The 13,517-nt window shown below is 47.6% G+C and overlaps 1 protein-coding gene and 1 long non-coding RNA gene across 2 annotated transcripts; one reads left to right on the top strand and one right to left on the bottom strand.

Annotated features, from left to right (window-relative positions):
• Nucleotides 1-3,316: 3,316 nt before the first annotated feature.
• On the bottom strand, nt 3,317-3,638 carry LOC125337755. The gene is made up of 2 exons (XR_007208130.1): nt 3,544-3,638; nt 3,317-3,461 (listed from the first exon to the last, which is right to left on the bottom strand). It is a non-coding gene; the product is annotated as an uncharacterized LOC125337755 (long non-coding RNA).
• A 3,326-nt stretch (nt 3,639-6,964) lies between these two features.
• On the top strand, nt 6,965-13,261 carry LOC125337739 (keratin, type II cytoskeletal 4-like). Its single transcript, XM_048327804.1, has 9 exons — nt 6,965-7,508; nt 8,468-8,682; nt 9,055-9,115; nt 9,732-9,827; nt 10,415-10,579; nt 10,659-10,784; nt 11,021-11,241; nt 11,500-11,528; nt 11,994-13,261. The coding sequence occupies exons 1-9, from the start codon at nt 7,047-7,049 to the stop codon at nt 12,470-12,472; spliced, it is 1,854 nt and encodes a 617-aa protein (XP_048183761.1). The 5' UTR covers nt 6,965-7,046; the 3' UTR covers nt 12,473-13,261.
• The last annotated feature ends 256 nt before the right edge of the window (nt 13,262-13,517 follow it).

Here is a 13,517-nt window from a genome sequence, read left to right as displayed (position 1 = left end):
CTGGGATCACATCAGAAAGGGACACTTGAAACATTAAAACCCCCCAAATCCTTTTGATTTCCACTCTTTCTTTAAAGGGTTGTTGGTTGTGTTGGGGCACTTATCCTCTTATCACTCAATTCCTGTTTTCCCATCAGGCTCTTTTATTTTTCCTGATTAAACCTTCGCTATCTCTGTGCCAAGCCGTGAGATTTAATCCAGAATCTTTTCCCTAAAGTGTTCTGGGAAGTGTTTCTGGAAAGGAGCTCATCAAAGTCTCTCTGATGTAGCTTTAGGAGGGTGACTGGAGTTTTGTGGTGGGACACACGGGGTCACAGAGAGGAAGGAAGGGCTGTAGTGATGTCCTGGGAATGGTTGGTCATCCGTATGCAGGCAGGGAAGCCATAAAGGAAATCTTAATTCAGAATTCCACCTGCTGGAGTCAGCAAAGATTAATTACTTCGCTTGTGCTCCTTGGACACCCATAAATTACACCACCCTCACTTCTCCTGGGATGACTCAATGGCTTTAAACCTTTTGCTCCTTTTACAGTAGAACTAACACATTACCATCTGCTTTTAGGTGTTTACCAAAAGTACAGAAATGCCCATTCCTTAATTGCACAAGACATATCGAATGATTAGAAATCTTAATTAAACAGAGGAGGCAGAGCTGTCTGGAGAGAGTAATGGAATCATGGAATGGTTTGGGATGGGAGGAATCGTAAAGCCCATCCAGTTCCACACCCTGCCGTGGGGAGGGGCACCTTCCACTAGACCAGGTGGCTCCAAGCCCCTTCCAGCCTGGCCTTGGAGACTTCCAGGGGTGGGGCAATGTGGATCCAATGATGTAGATCCAGTCTTTGGCTGGTGTAAATTTAAGCTCTTTTAAGATGATTTGCACCAAATTTGGCTTCTATCTGAATTCAATGGGTGTTTAAAAATTCAGAAGGAAATCATTTCAGTCTTTGTATTTTTATGCCACGTCTGCCACAGACGTGTGACAACAAAACACCTTTTTTTTTCTATCTCTGCAAAATCTGCTGGAAGAGGGTATTAAGGGAAAAAAACCCCGTAATGTGCCTGGTTGGTTTTTCAACATCATTTTCAAGGCCCTATGAGTACTATTCAGGCTTTCAAAAAGATCAGAGGGAGATCTTTTTGTTTCATTGTACATTTGAACAGATTAAAAAAGAAACCAGATGTGAGTAACATAAATCAACATAAAATCAATAATAAAAAAAGGACTAAAGTGTTTTGTGATTAAACTGATGAAAGAGCACAACAAAGAAATGAACCTCAGGTTGGGCAGATACATTTTACCAAAGGGAAATCCAGAGGGAAGGTCTTTCCTTGCCAAAATTATTGGCATTCAGAACTGGAAGAGCTTCCTCTCCCCCCACACTCTCATGTGATAAGAAGTTATTTCCCAATCAAATATGAGAAGCACAAAATAAATCAGGCTCAATCTTTAATGAAGGAAACCACAAGAAAGATTTGACAAGAAAAGAGCAATCAAACAGGTATAAATATTCATTAGGAGGGCTTTGATCTCCAAAGGTTTCCCATTGGAAACAGACCGTCCTCTCGCTTTTTATGCAAGGGGAGAATAAATCAGGGCAATGACGCAGAAGTAGCGTTGTTTCCTTGCCTCCAAACTCCCCAATCACCATTTCAAGATGTGATAAGTTAATTTGGCAAGTGCTGAACTCCAGCCTGGCCTCTGTGAACATCAGATGTTCTGCAGCACCTCCCAAAGCTGCACCAATCCAATCCAATCCAATCCAACCCAATCTAACCCAACCCAATCCAACCCAATCCAAAGCAATCCAATCCAATCCAATCCAACCCAATCCAATCCAATCCAACCCAACCCAATCCAATCCAATCCAACCCAATCCAACCTAATCCAACCCAATCCAATCCAATCCAACCCAATTCAATCCAATCCAATCCAATCCAACCCAACCCAATCCAATCCAATCCAATCCAATCCAACCCAACCCAATCCAATCCAATCCAATCCAATCCAATCCAACCTAATCCAATCCAATCCAACCCAACGCAATCCAATCCAATCCAACCCAATCCAACCTAATCCAACCCAATCCAATCCAACCCAATCCAACCTAATCCAACCCAATCCAATCCAATCCAACCCAACCCAACCCAACACAACCCAATCCAATCCAATCCAACCCAACCCAATCCAACCCAATCCAATCCAATCCAACCCCATCAAATCCAACCCAACCCAACCCAGTCCAACCCAATCCAATCCAATCCAACCCAACCCAATCCAACCCAATCCAATCCAATCTAATCCAACCCAATCCAATCCGGTCCAACCCAATTCAATCCAATCCAACCTAATCCAACCCAATCCAATCCAATCCAACCTAATCCAACCCAATCCAATCCAATCCAATCCAATCCAATCCAATCCAATCCAACCCAACCCTATCCAATCCAACCCAATCCAACCCAATCCAACCCAATCCAATCCAATCCAATCCAATCCAACCTAACCCAATCCAATCCAACCCAGCCCAGTCCAATCCAATCCAATCCAATCCAATCCAATCCAATCCAATCCAATCCAATCCAACCCAACCCAATCCAACCCAATCCAATCCAATCTAATCCAACCCAATCCAATCCGGTCCAACCCAATTCAATCCAATCCAATCCAACCTAATCCAACCCAATCCAATCCAATCCAACCTAATCCAACCCAATCCAATCCAATCCAATCCAATCCAATCCAATCCAATCTAACCCAACCCAATCCAATCCAACCCAATCCAACCCAATCCAACCCAATCCAATCCAATCCAATCCAATCCAATCCAACCCAATCCAATCCAACCCAGCCCAGTCCAATCCAACCCAATCCAATCCAATCCAATCCAATCCAATTCAATCCAATCCAATCCAACCTAATCCAACCCAATCCAATCCAATCCAACCCAATCCAATCCAACCCAACCCAATCCAATCCAACCCAATCCAACCCAATCCAATCCAACCCAATCCAACCCAATCCAACCCAATCCAATCCAACCCAGCCCAGTCCAATCCAACCCAATCCAATCCAATCCAATCCAATCCAATTCAATCCAATCCAATCCAACCTAATCCAACCCAATCCAATCCAATCCAACCCAATCCAATCCAATCCAATCCAATCCAACCCAATCCAATCCAACCCAGCCCAGTCCAATCCAACCCAATCCAATCCAATCCAATCCAATCCAATCCAACCTAACCCAATCCAATCCAACCCAGCCCAGTCCAATCCAACCCAATCCAATCCAATCCAATCCAATCCAGTCCAATCCAATCCAACGCTTTATTTGGGCATTGAACTTTTGGCATAACAAAAGGAAGAGCTTTTCTCCTTCTGGCTCAATACGCTTCTCACCTTCCACAGGCAGTTCCTTCCTTGGGGTGGCTCAGGGAATCTCTTCAACTGGAAAACAACTTCAACCAGATGGGATCAGCAATCTTGTGGATTTACAGGGACATTTCTGTAACCTTTTAACAACTTAGGTCCTTTTTTCACCTTTTCTAACACCTTTGCTGTTCCAGGCAGTGGGATGCCATCCTGATCCAGGATTCCCATCCATCCGGCATTCATTTCCACTGCAGGAGGAAGAAAACAACAGGAGGAAGATCAAACCAAGCCTTTGCTTTGTTGGGAGCCTCAGCTCTGATGCCTCTGATCGCAGGATCGGGTGATGCGGCACCGGGAGCCGAGCGGATCCAGGAGCGTGGGATGTTGGGGCTCTCATTAGGACTTCAAAGATGCTGAAGAAATTTAGTGCCCAAAGGGTGGGACTCATTTCACCTCCCTCAACCTCCCCAGGCGGGCGCCGGGGCCGGTGTCTGGTTGTCTAGACGGCCTCTGGTCTCCAGGAAGAACAGAGCGAAGGAGTTGCAGAGGTGGATTCCTCCCACCTGCTTGTGCTGCCTATTTCAGGAGGTGATGAATCACTGTCTGGAGATGCCAGATCTCTTTCCATCAGCCAGAGAAGGAGTCTCAAAGAGGAAATTAGAATCCATGGCCAGTTTGATGGCTGAAGGAGGGAGGAAAGTGCACCCAGGCCCAGTGTTTGATGAATTTTACGAGGAATATCCCTTGAAAATCCCAGTTTTGACTTCTCACATGGAGTAGGGTGAGGTCAGTGAGAGGCAAAAACACATGACCAGACTGAATTACCTTGGATAACTTTGGCTTTAGGATACAAGAGACTGCACTAATCAAATCAATCCTCCAACACGTCACGAATGACTTGGACAAGACTCTGCACAGTCCAAGAAACTCTGTAAAAATCCATGTTCCGACCCAATCTTACATGGATCAAATGGTGTTGGCTTAAGCAGGTTCCTGCCATTGTCCAACCTGACTGTGAGGAGCTCTCGATGGCTGAGGATAATTACAGAGCCCTTTGAGACTATCACATAAAACACCTTCTGAGAGCTGGTCCAGAATCATCTCCAGAGGCAACAAACAAATTAGTGAACTCCAGTGTTCCTCTAATGAATTCCCTTTTCGGCAGCCCATTCAGGGAGTGAAATGCTGACAAAGGGAGTGATTGCAAGTTGTCAAAATGACTCATCCAACCCCTCATCAAAATATTTTCCTTTTTGGCTTCCTTGCTCCTTCCCTTTTATTGGTTTGGGGGGTTTTTTTGGTTTGTTTTTTTTTTTTTTTTTTTGAGTCAAAAAGCTGCAAGTTTTTCTTCAGGGTGCTCTCCCCTATCCCACATCCACATTCACAAAAACAAACTGGTGATTCTTGAGGTCTTACACACCACTTATTATTCCTTGAAAGGACCTAAAAGATGTTAAATGAAGCTGCCTTCCCACTGGGATCCAGAAGAAAAACAGGAATTTGGCCAACACACAAATTTTAGCCAATGCTGAGCAACTTTACCCCAAATCTCTTCCCTCTCAAGAACTCAGAGGCTCTGGAGAGTTTGGGAGCTGGGGCTGCTGCAGCACAGCTGTTTCACAGATGTTTAATTGCAGCCTATGCTGCATTCCAGGTGTCTCCCATGCATCTGACTGGGATAATGGGGTGCAGAGAGGGACACATCTTCAGCCTGACTGGTGAGCCTGCTTTCCTCCACAGGGTTCTGAACAGCCGCTCTTCTTTGGAGTCAAATCTGCATTTTGAGTCTGATAAATCTGTTTAGAACTTCAAGGACCGGGGAAGTGCCAAACTGCATCTTGAAGCCTCTCCTATTTGTTTAATCTGATATTTCCAATTGTGCTGGCAGCCCAGTTTGCACCACAAGCCTGAACTACTATAAACAAAGGTGTAATCCGAACATTGTAAATATCTGGAATTATCCCTTTCGGGTACGGCAAAAGTAGCAGTTTACACAACTAATTCATACCACCAGCCCCTCAAACTCACAGAAGTTGCAATTACAGGCCCAATTAATGGCTTTGGGGATCCTGGGGCTGCAGTCACGTCCCACGGTTTCCATGTGCATCTTCTTCTCAACCACTTGATATTAGACAGATGCGTGTTTGGAGGAGGTTTGGCATAACTTTTATGATCCTGACTCTTGGAGAATGTTTTTGGAAGGGGTTAACGAGGATGAGGGAACATAAAACCTGGGTGTCTCCAGCTGCTATCCCATTGTATAATATGGACATTCCTCCAAGCATTGCTCCCTTCAGGAGGCAGGACCAAGGGTGTTCATTTGTTTGCACTATAATGTCCTTTTTTTCTCCCAAACTTCGTCCGCAAAGAGCTGAAAGAGCCCTTTTGCTTTGACTTTCCAACAGCCAGTTTAGAGAAGGTCTGGAGAGGTTTCCTGCCTCACCTCCTTGGGCTGGTGATTAGGAGAGAGGGATTCATCTCCCTGGTGTGAGTCAGAGCCTTCCCTGGTGTCCAGCCTAATCCACTCATTAAGACTTCCTCTCTTGGTGCAGAAAGCCCAGCCCCTGCGGAGTGCAAATCACCCCCATTGCCCTGAGCACAGCCCCGGGGACTTCTTCCCTCGGAGCTGTCTCCCCGGGGAGTGTCAAGGACATGTCTGGCAAAGTCACCCAAATGCAGCCGTCACTTGGTGAATGGGGTGGATCTCACCAAGCTGGAACAGATTATTGTTCCCTTTTTGTTCCCAGTAGAGACTTCCAGGAGGTGAATCTGAAAGGGCTTTGACACCCAACCTTGGGAGAAGCTGCAGAATAGTGAAAGCCAAAGAATTAACCGTCACAAATAAGAACTTGCAGCATAATTCTAGAAATAACTGGCACTGATGGCACAGAACACAAATCTATGAGCAAATAGAAATATGTCACAGATCCTGGATGAAACCTGGATGGTTCACTGGTGTTTCAGGGAAGGTCATCTTGAAACGCTGGACATTCCCAGGATTCTGCACATTCCCAGAATTCCCAGAATTCTGTGATTCTGTGCATCTATCTGGGGGATATTTTGAGTTTTTGCATACAAATCCAGACCTTAAACTCAGTGAATTTACTGGTGTTTCAGATACAGAAAGGATCCATCACGAGACAACTTCCACAGTGTTTGTTGTTTTACAGTTGACTTTCTTCTTTTATTTTTCCTTTGAGCTACTTTTCGGCAGACAAAATTGTGAAATTACCCCCACAAAGTGCAAGTCTGCAAAACATCCCATCACACACACAGCCTTATGAGACACAAAACCCCAAACGACACACTGCAAACAAATCACAAAGAGCTCCTTCAAAAATGTTTCTAAACTATAATTAGCACTAAGTTAGGGGAGTGCTTCAGACCGTAATGTATTCGAAGGCAACTTGCAAAGAGAGCACTTTTAGATTCCTTTTTATTTCCTCAGTAGTTACTATTTGCTGGGCTGGTTTGCATTTTGAGGAGCATTTATTGCTGCAGGGCAAACCAAACCCTTAAGTGCTTAAATTAACGTCCTGATCCTATCAAGGCCAGCTTCCCAAAATATATATAAGGGGCAGCATCCCCGCGTCGCTTCAGTGGGATCCCTGCTCCTCTCCTGCACCAGAGCAGCCCCATAACTTTGCTATTCCACCTTCAAATAAGCCACGATGAGCAGGCAGGCACCGACAGTGAGATCTGTCCTGGGACGAAGAGGCTTCAGTTCAGCCTCGGAGATTTGTGGTCGCAGCTACGCCGCGTCCGTGAGCCAGCCCGTGCGGTGCGGTGCCGGTGCCTACAGCAGCAGGAGCGTTTGCAACCTGGGCGGGAGCAGGAGAATCTCTTACGTCAACGGGGGCTGTGGCACCGGCTGCTTTGGGGAGATGGCACTCGGAGGCATGGGCTACGGGAATGCTGGAGGAGGAAGGATTGGCCTGTGCGGCCCCCGGGGATACAGCATCATGCGAGGGTTCCCCGAGCGCAAGGCCGACGGCATCCAAGGGATCTGCATCGACGAGCGGCTGCTGAAGCCTCTCTGCGTTGGGGTGGACCCGCTGGAACATGAGATACGCTGCCAGGAGAAGGAGCAGATCAAGACCCTCAACACGCAGTTCGCCTGTTTCATCGACAAGGTGAGTCCAGACCTGCTCCAGAACTGCTCTTCCTTGAGGAAAACAAAACCTGACCAACCCCTTCCCAAACCCATCTCGTGCCACGAGCCCATCAGCCAAAGCCCCAGTCCAGCTCTGCCATGAATCTCTGAGCTGGGTCCATGCAGGGGTCCAGCTTCCCACAGAGAATTTTAAGATAATTCTAATAATTTTTAACAACTGATAATCATTTTAAGAGCATGTTGGTCCAGACTGAGATCTTTTTAATGGGGCTTATTTCAACCATGTCCCTGTCCTGGCATTCCACGGCCTTTGAATCATGGCCATGGTTGCACTGGACTTTCTTGCAGGTGTCTCCTCTTGGACAGTCTCAGTTCAAATTGGATTTCTCGCTGCAGCTCAGGTAGAAGTTACAGCCCTGACAGGTTCCTCTTGCTGTCCTGTGTTAAATAATTCCAGTAATTCCCTCCTCTCTTTGACTTTAAATATAGTGACAGTTCCAGAAACATTCCTGAAGGCAAAGGAGGTTAATCTTGATCCAGACAAGATCAGGTTAGAGATCAAATCTGATCTGTGACCCAAGGATCCCTTTGTAGAACAAACACAGACAAAGTAATTTCACTATCTGGGGACTCAGTTTTATCCTAAAATACATCAGAGGCACCATCTGGAGGAGTTTTGTTCCTAATAATTGTTAAGAAAGGCAGATTTAGATACCGGGCTCCTGGATTTCTAAATAACGTAGACATGATGTATAGATTTCTAAACCATTTAGATGTGCAAATTCTAGATTTTGAGTTAATTCAGATGTGTAACATAAAGATTTCTAAATAAGGGCAGACAGCTTCCAGATCACGGTGCTGTATCAGCTCTCACTTCCTGAAAATCCTATTCCTGCACCTGTGGTTAAGAGCAGAGAGTTAAACAGGTGTTGAGTCCCTGCCTTCACCTCTTGAAGAATTGCTATTTTTTGCCTTCAGGTCCGATTCCTGGAACAGCAGAACAAAGTGCTGGAGACCAAGTGGGGCCTTCTGCAGCAGTATGTGCTGCCAAAAAAAGGGAAAAACCTGGAACTGTACTTCGAGAATTACATCTGCGACCTGCGGAAGCGCCTGGACTGTCTGCTGTGCGAAAAGCAGAAACTGGGCAGTGAAGAATGTGCCACGAGCCAGCTGGTGGAGGAGTTCAAGTGCAAGTAAGGACCTTCTGGGCTCCTCTGGCTGGTGGCATTTTGCTTTTCTGGTTCATCTTGGGTAACTTCTCCCAGACTTGTGCATGTCCCCTCTGGGAGTGCCACATTCTTCTGTCTCACTGGTGAGCACTTTGCATTGGTAATGTTGTTGTTGCTCATGAGGAAGCTTCTGATCTTGGGATGGTTTAATGTTGGTCTCCAGACACTGATCTGGCAGTGCCTGGTGGCAGTCCCTGTGCAAGAGAGAGTTGTCATTTGTACCTGGTGCTTATTGTCATTTATACTGGAGGTTATTGTCATTTACACCTGATGGTTGATGTCTGAGGGTCTGAGCATTTTTCTTTCCTCAGCCCTTTTCTCCTCCTTTTCCAACAGGTATGAGGAGGAAATCAACAGGCGCACAACTGTGGAGAACGAGTTTGTGGCACTCAAAAAGGTGAGAAGCTGAAACTACATGAGTGGTTATACCTGTGGTAGGTTTATTTGGGGCAAAACTTGGCTGAAATAGTGAATTATTAACAAAAACCCACAAAAGTGTTATGATGAGCTGAAGGGAGACTTAGAAAGAGGCACACGTCTGGGAAAACAGGCAAGTAAAAATAATGTCTCCTCAAAGTCGACATCATCAGCATTACAGCACCAGTTTTGTTGCCTCAAAAACATTCCTGAAGTGTGGGAGGGGGACAGACCAGGACAGGTCACACTGGAACACTGGGTTATTTCTGGCTGTCTCTCCACATCCTTTATTCTTGGACATCAGAAAAGCAGGAATCATTTGAAGAATATTAAAAAATTGTGTTTAAATGCTCATTAGTCAATTGTGGGTTTGTAGCTGCATCCTAAGTGATAAATCAACTAATTCCTGTAAGTCGTGTTGGAATGGTTTCGTTTCCCTTCAGGAGGCACCGAGTATCCTGACTCACCCTCTCACACCTTTCTGCTCTTGAAATCTTGTTGAGACACATTTCTGTCTTGTTGGTGTTGCCTCTGTGTATTTCTCCAGCATTTACAGCCAGGTTTGGGCTGGAATGTGTGTGTCTCCCCTCTTGCAGGATGCAGACTGCATCTTCTTGAACAAGGAAGAGCTGGAGGTGAAGGTGGATCTGTTAAGGAGGCAGCTGGAGCTGCTGAAATGTGTGTTTGAGGAGGTGAGTTCCTCCCGTCCATCCTGGCACTTTGGTGGTCCTGTCTCTTCCTTCAGGTGCTCCAAATTTCTTCTGCTTGAAACCCCACTGGGATGCGTCTCATACCAAGCCCTGAATAATTAAAAGCGTGAAAGTACAAGGTTGATGTAAAATTAACATGATGATGCTGGAGATAGGGTGGTTCCCCCTTCCTTCATGCAGCTCCAGGTAGGAATTGGCTGTGTCCTAACTCTACCCTGGAGAAAAGATGCATCCGTCTCGTTCCTCCGGATTGCAGCTGCCTGATTAGAGCTGAAGCAACTCCCAGCTCAGTCCTGTCATTAAATCACTCAGGCAGTTGGAGATGAGAGGATACCAAGGGTTAAGTCACTCCAGTTCCTTGCCCTTGATGTGGACAGACTTGCTGCAGGTCAGCACGTAGGTCAGCAGTCACAGGTGGCAACTCATCCTGCTGCAGGATTTTCTGCTGAGCCATCCCGAGGGACATTTCTTGACTTGTTCTATCCCTCAGCCGCTCTGTGTCGCAGCCCTTCCCTTCCTGCAGAGCCTGAGAGGTGAAAAGAGCTGACTAAGCCCTTCCCATCCCGCAGGAACGGGCTCAGGTTGATCGCCAGCTCTGCGACACCTCGGTCATCGTCAAGATGGACAACAACCGAGACCTGGACATGGAGAGCATCATCAAGAACGTTGAGTGCTGGTACCAGGAGATCGCCCAGAAGAGCAAAGAAGAAGTCGATGCTTTCTACCAGACCAGGGTGAGTAAGAGGCCACGAGGGTCTGTGCCTGGCAATGTCACAGGCCCAAAGTGACGACTGTCCTGTTTCTTGGTTCCAGTTTCAGGAGCTGCAGGATAAAAGAGGGAAATACTGCGATGACCTGCAGAGCAACAAGTGTGAGATTTCAGAGCTGACCCGGATGATTCAGAAGCTGCAGTGTGAGCTGGAGAGCGTCAAGAAGCAGGTAGGAGATGCTTCCAGAGACAGCTCAGACACAGGGCAAGGTGATGCATTGATCTTTATGAGACTTGAGATCTGCTCTGGGCCTGGTTGGAAAGTGAAAAGTGGGTGGAGAGGGATGTGATGCTGGTGGGTTTTCCCTGTTTGCAATTGGGAGAGGAGGTTTATCCAAAGCCAGAGTGTCCAAGAACTAGGATAAGAAGCCTTGCAGATGCCTGCACTATTGTCCTCCCCCGACAGGTATCCTGCCTGCAAACCTCCATTTGTGACGTTGAGCAGCGCGGCGATTGTGCCCTCAAAGATGCCCGGGAGAAGCACGTTGAGCTGCAGAACGCTTTGCAGAAGGCCAAGGACGAGCTGGCCTGCATGCTGCGGGACTATCAGGAGCTGCTCAACGTCAAGCTGGCCCTGGACATCGAGATTGCCACCTACAAGACTCTGCTGGAGGGTGAAGAGAGCAGGTGGGTGATACTTCTCCCTCTTGCGTATCTGAGGCTATGGCAGTTCCTGCTCCCAAGTGAATTCTACAGCTCCAGGATCTCCCCAGGCTCAGAGAAACTGGACCTGGAGAGATGCCTGGAGGCCATGGAGGCCACATGGGTGCCAGCAAAAACAGTTCCTCTCCTAGGGATAGTGAGGCATGTTCCAACGATGGACTAAGTGGGCTGGATTGTGGCTGAAAGTTGTGAGTAACATGCATTTCTCTTTTCTCCCTACAGGATATGTGTGGGGAACCCCGTGAGTGTGTGTAAGTAACTGCACATTTTCAGCCATGAAGATTTCTTGTTTCAGGAAAGATACCCTTGGGAGCAGCATTATCTGTCTGCCCCAGGTCCCTCTGCCTCCCTTTTCCACTTCTGGAAAGTTTAGCTCCAGAAATCTCAAATACCTCTGAATTTTAAAAAAATCAGCTCTTTGAGTGAGGGGAGAAGGTCAAATTCAAGACCCTTTTCTGCTCTTGGAGGCAACAAGGAGATGTCCTGGTGACCATGGGATACGTATTGAACCTGGGAGGGAACATGGGAAGGGGGAGAATCCATGAGTGGATGTGCTGGGACACGGGGGAGGAGTTGGAAGGCTCAGGGGCTCAGAGATGTGTGACAAATCTGGAGGAGATCAGGTTTGGTTGGTTCTGTCACTCAAGACCAGCCTGCCGTGTGAAAGTCTCCCAGTTTTCCTCCCTAACTGCTGATTCCCGTGGGCTCTGTTGCAGCTGTGGTCAGCAGCGGCTACAACATCCCCGAAGACTGCGGGATGCTGGCAGCCAACGGGGCCGCGTGTGGCTACGGCTCCCTGGGCAGGCGGGCCGGGAGACACAGCTCCCAGAGCGGCGGCTTCAGCTCCCGGAGCGCCGGCATCCACCCCAAGAGAGTCCTCAGCTCCGTGGCCAAGCAGTGCATCCCAGAGGTGTTCTGCCAGGCTGGAGGGGTCAGCTGCAAGGCCGGGGGGTTCAGCTCCCGCAGCGGGGGGTACCCGGCCCGCCCCGTGGTCAGCGCCGGCAGCGGAGCCCTGAGCGCCAGGATGGGGCCGTGCCAGGCCGGGGGGGTGCTCAGCTTCGGGAACCAGGGCTGCGTCATCCGGCAGCTGGGGGGGCCCCCCGTCGTTGTGTCCAGCAGCCCGGAGGTCGTGGGGTGCAACAATGGCGTGGTGGGGAATTTCGGGGTTGTCAGAGACCCCTGCGTGGTCCCGTAGGGTGGCAGAGCCCCCGGACAAGCATCTCAGCCCCGCGCCGAGAGGATGCAGGGTGATGCCTGCCCGTCAGCAGCAACGCTTGTCACCAAACCCATTCCACATTTATGAACCCCAGATTTATCCCCCCGAGTTTTGTTTTCAGAGTCCCCAAGCCTAAAGACTCCTCTACAAACTTCTCCTGCAGGTGCTCAGCACAGTGTGATTTCTGACTTATTTAGGTTTTCACAGCTTTAAGGGTTTGTTTGTTGTGCTGCTTCCCCGTCTTTTCCCATAACTAGCGGATTAATTAACAATATTCCCCCCTCCAAGACCCCTCTTTTTTCTTCCAGCTCCTCCCAAAGCATTTCAGAAAAGAGAGAGAGGATTTAACTGTTTAACTTTCCCAGGAGACACTGCGAAGAGCAGACTCCCTTTATTTTTATCCTATCTATTTTTGGTCCAGGAAAACCCCGAGCTGCAAATTCATGCTTAAATCCGAAACAGCAATTTTCAAAGCACCTGCTGGTGAGTCTGTAGCCATCAGGGGTTTTTTGTGTGTGGAATTTGCTTATGGATGAACACGTAGTACTTCGGTTTGCTTCTGCATGTTGGGGTGGCTGGTTCAAGGCCTGCTGATTTTTAGAAGAGATCACCCCCTTTCCTTTTTCATTCCCCCAAAATGCCAAGGGAAATTACTGGTGCATAAATTGTCCACATTGACACCTTGTACAGCGTGAACGGAGCTGTTCCCGTTGACTGCTCAAACTTCCCAGCTTCTCACTGTGTCCTCAATAAATTGCTTTGAAAGGACATATTTTGTCTCTCAATTTTTCCATAGACAATATTTAAAGGTGAAAATAGACTCTGGGGAGAAGTAAAGAGACGTTTGGATTCTCTGTAGGCAGTTTGGGACATGGTGGGGCTCAGGTGCCACTGGGGTTTGCTCTGGTTTATTTATCTCCTCAGAGCATATCACGTAAGACATTTTAGAGACCAATTAACAATTGATGTCAAGGATTTCCAGAAACCTCCAAAATAATCCTGAGCACCACATGGTGGTGTTTTC

This window comes from Corvus hawaiiensis, chromosome 24 (assembly GCF_020740725.1).
Source record: "Corvus hawaiiensis isolate bCorHaw1 chromosome 24, bCorHaw1.pri.cur, whole genome shotgun sequence".
Taxonomy (NCBI): Eukaryota; Metazoa; Chordata; class Aves; order Passeriformes; family Corvidae; genus Corvus; species Corvus hawaiiensis.
The sequence above is the reverse complement of the archived record's forward strand: the minus strand, read 5'-3'. Positions and strand labels throughout refer to the sequence as shown.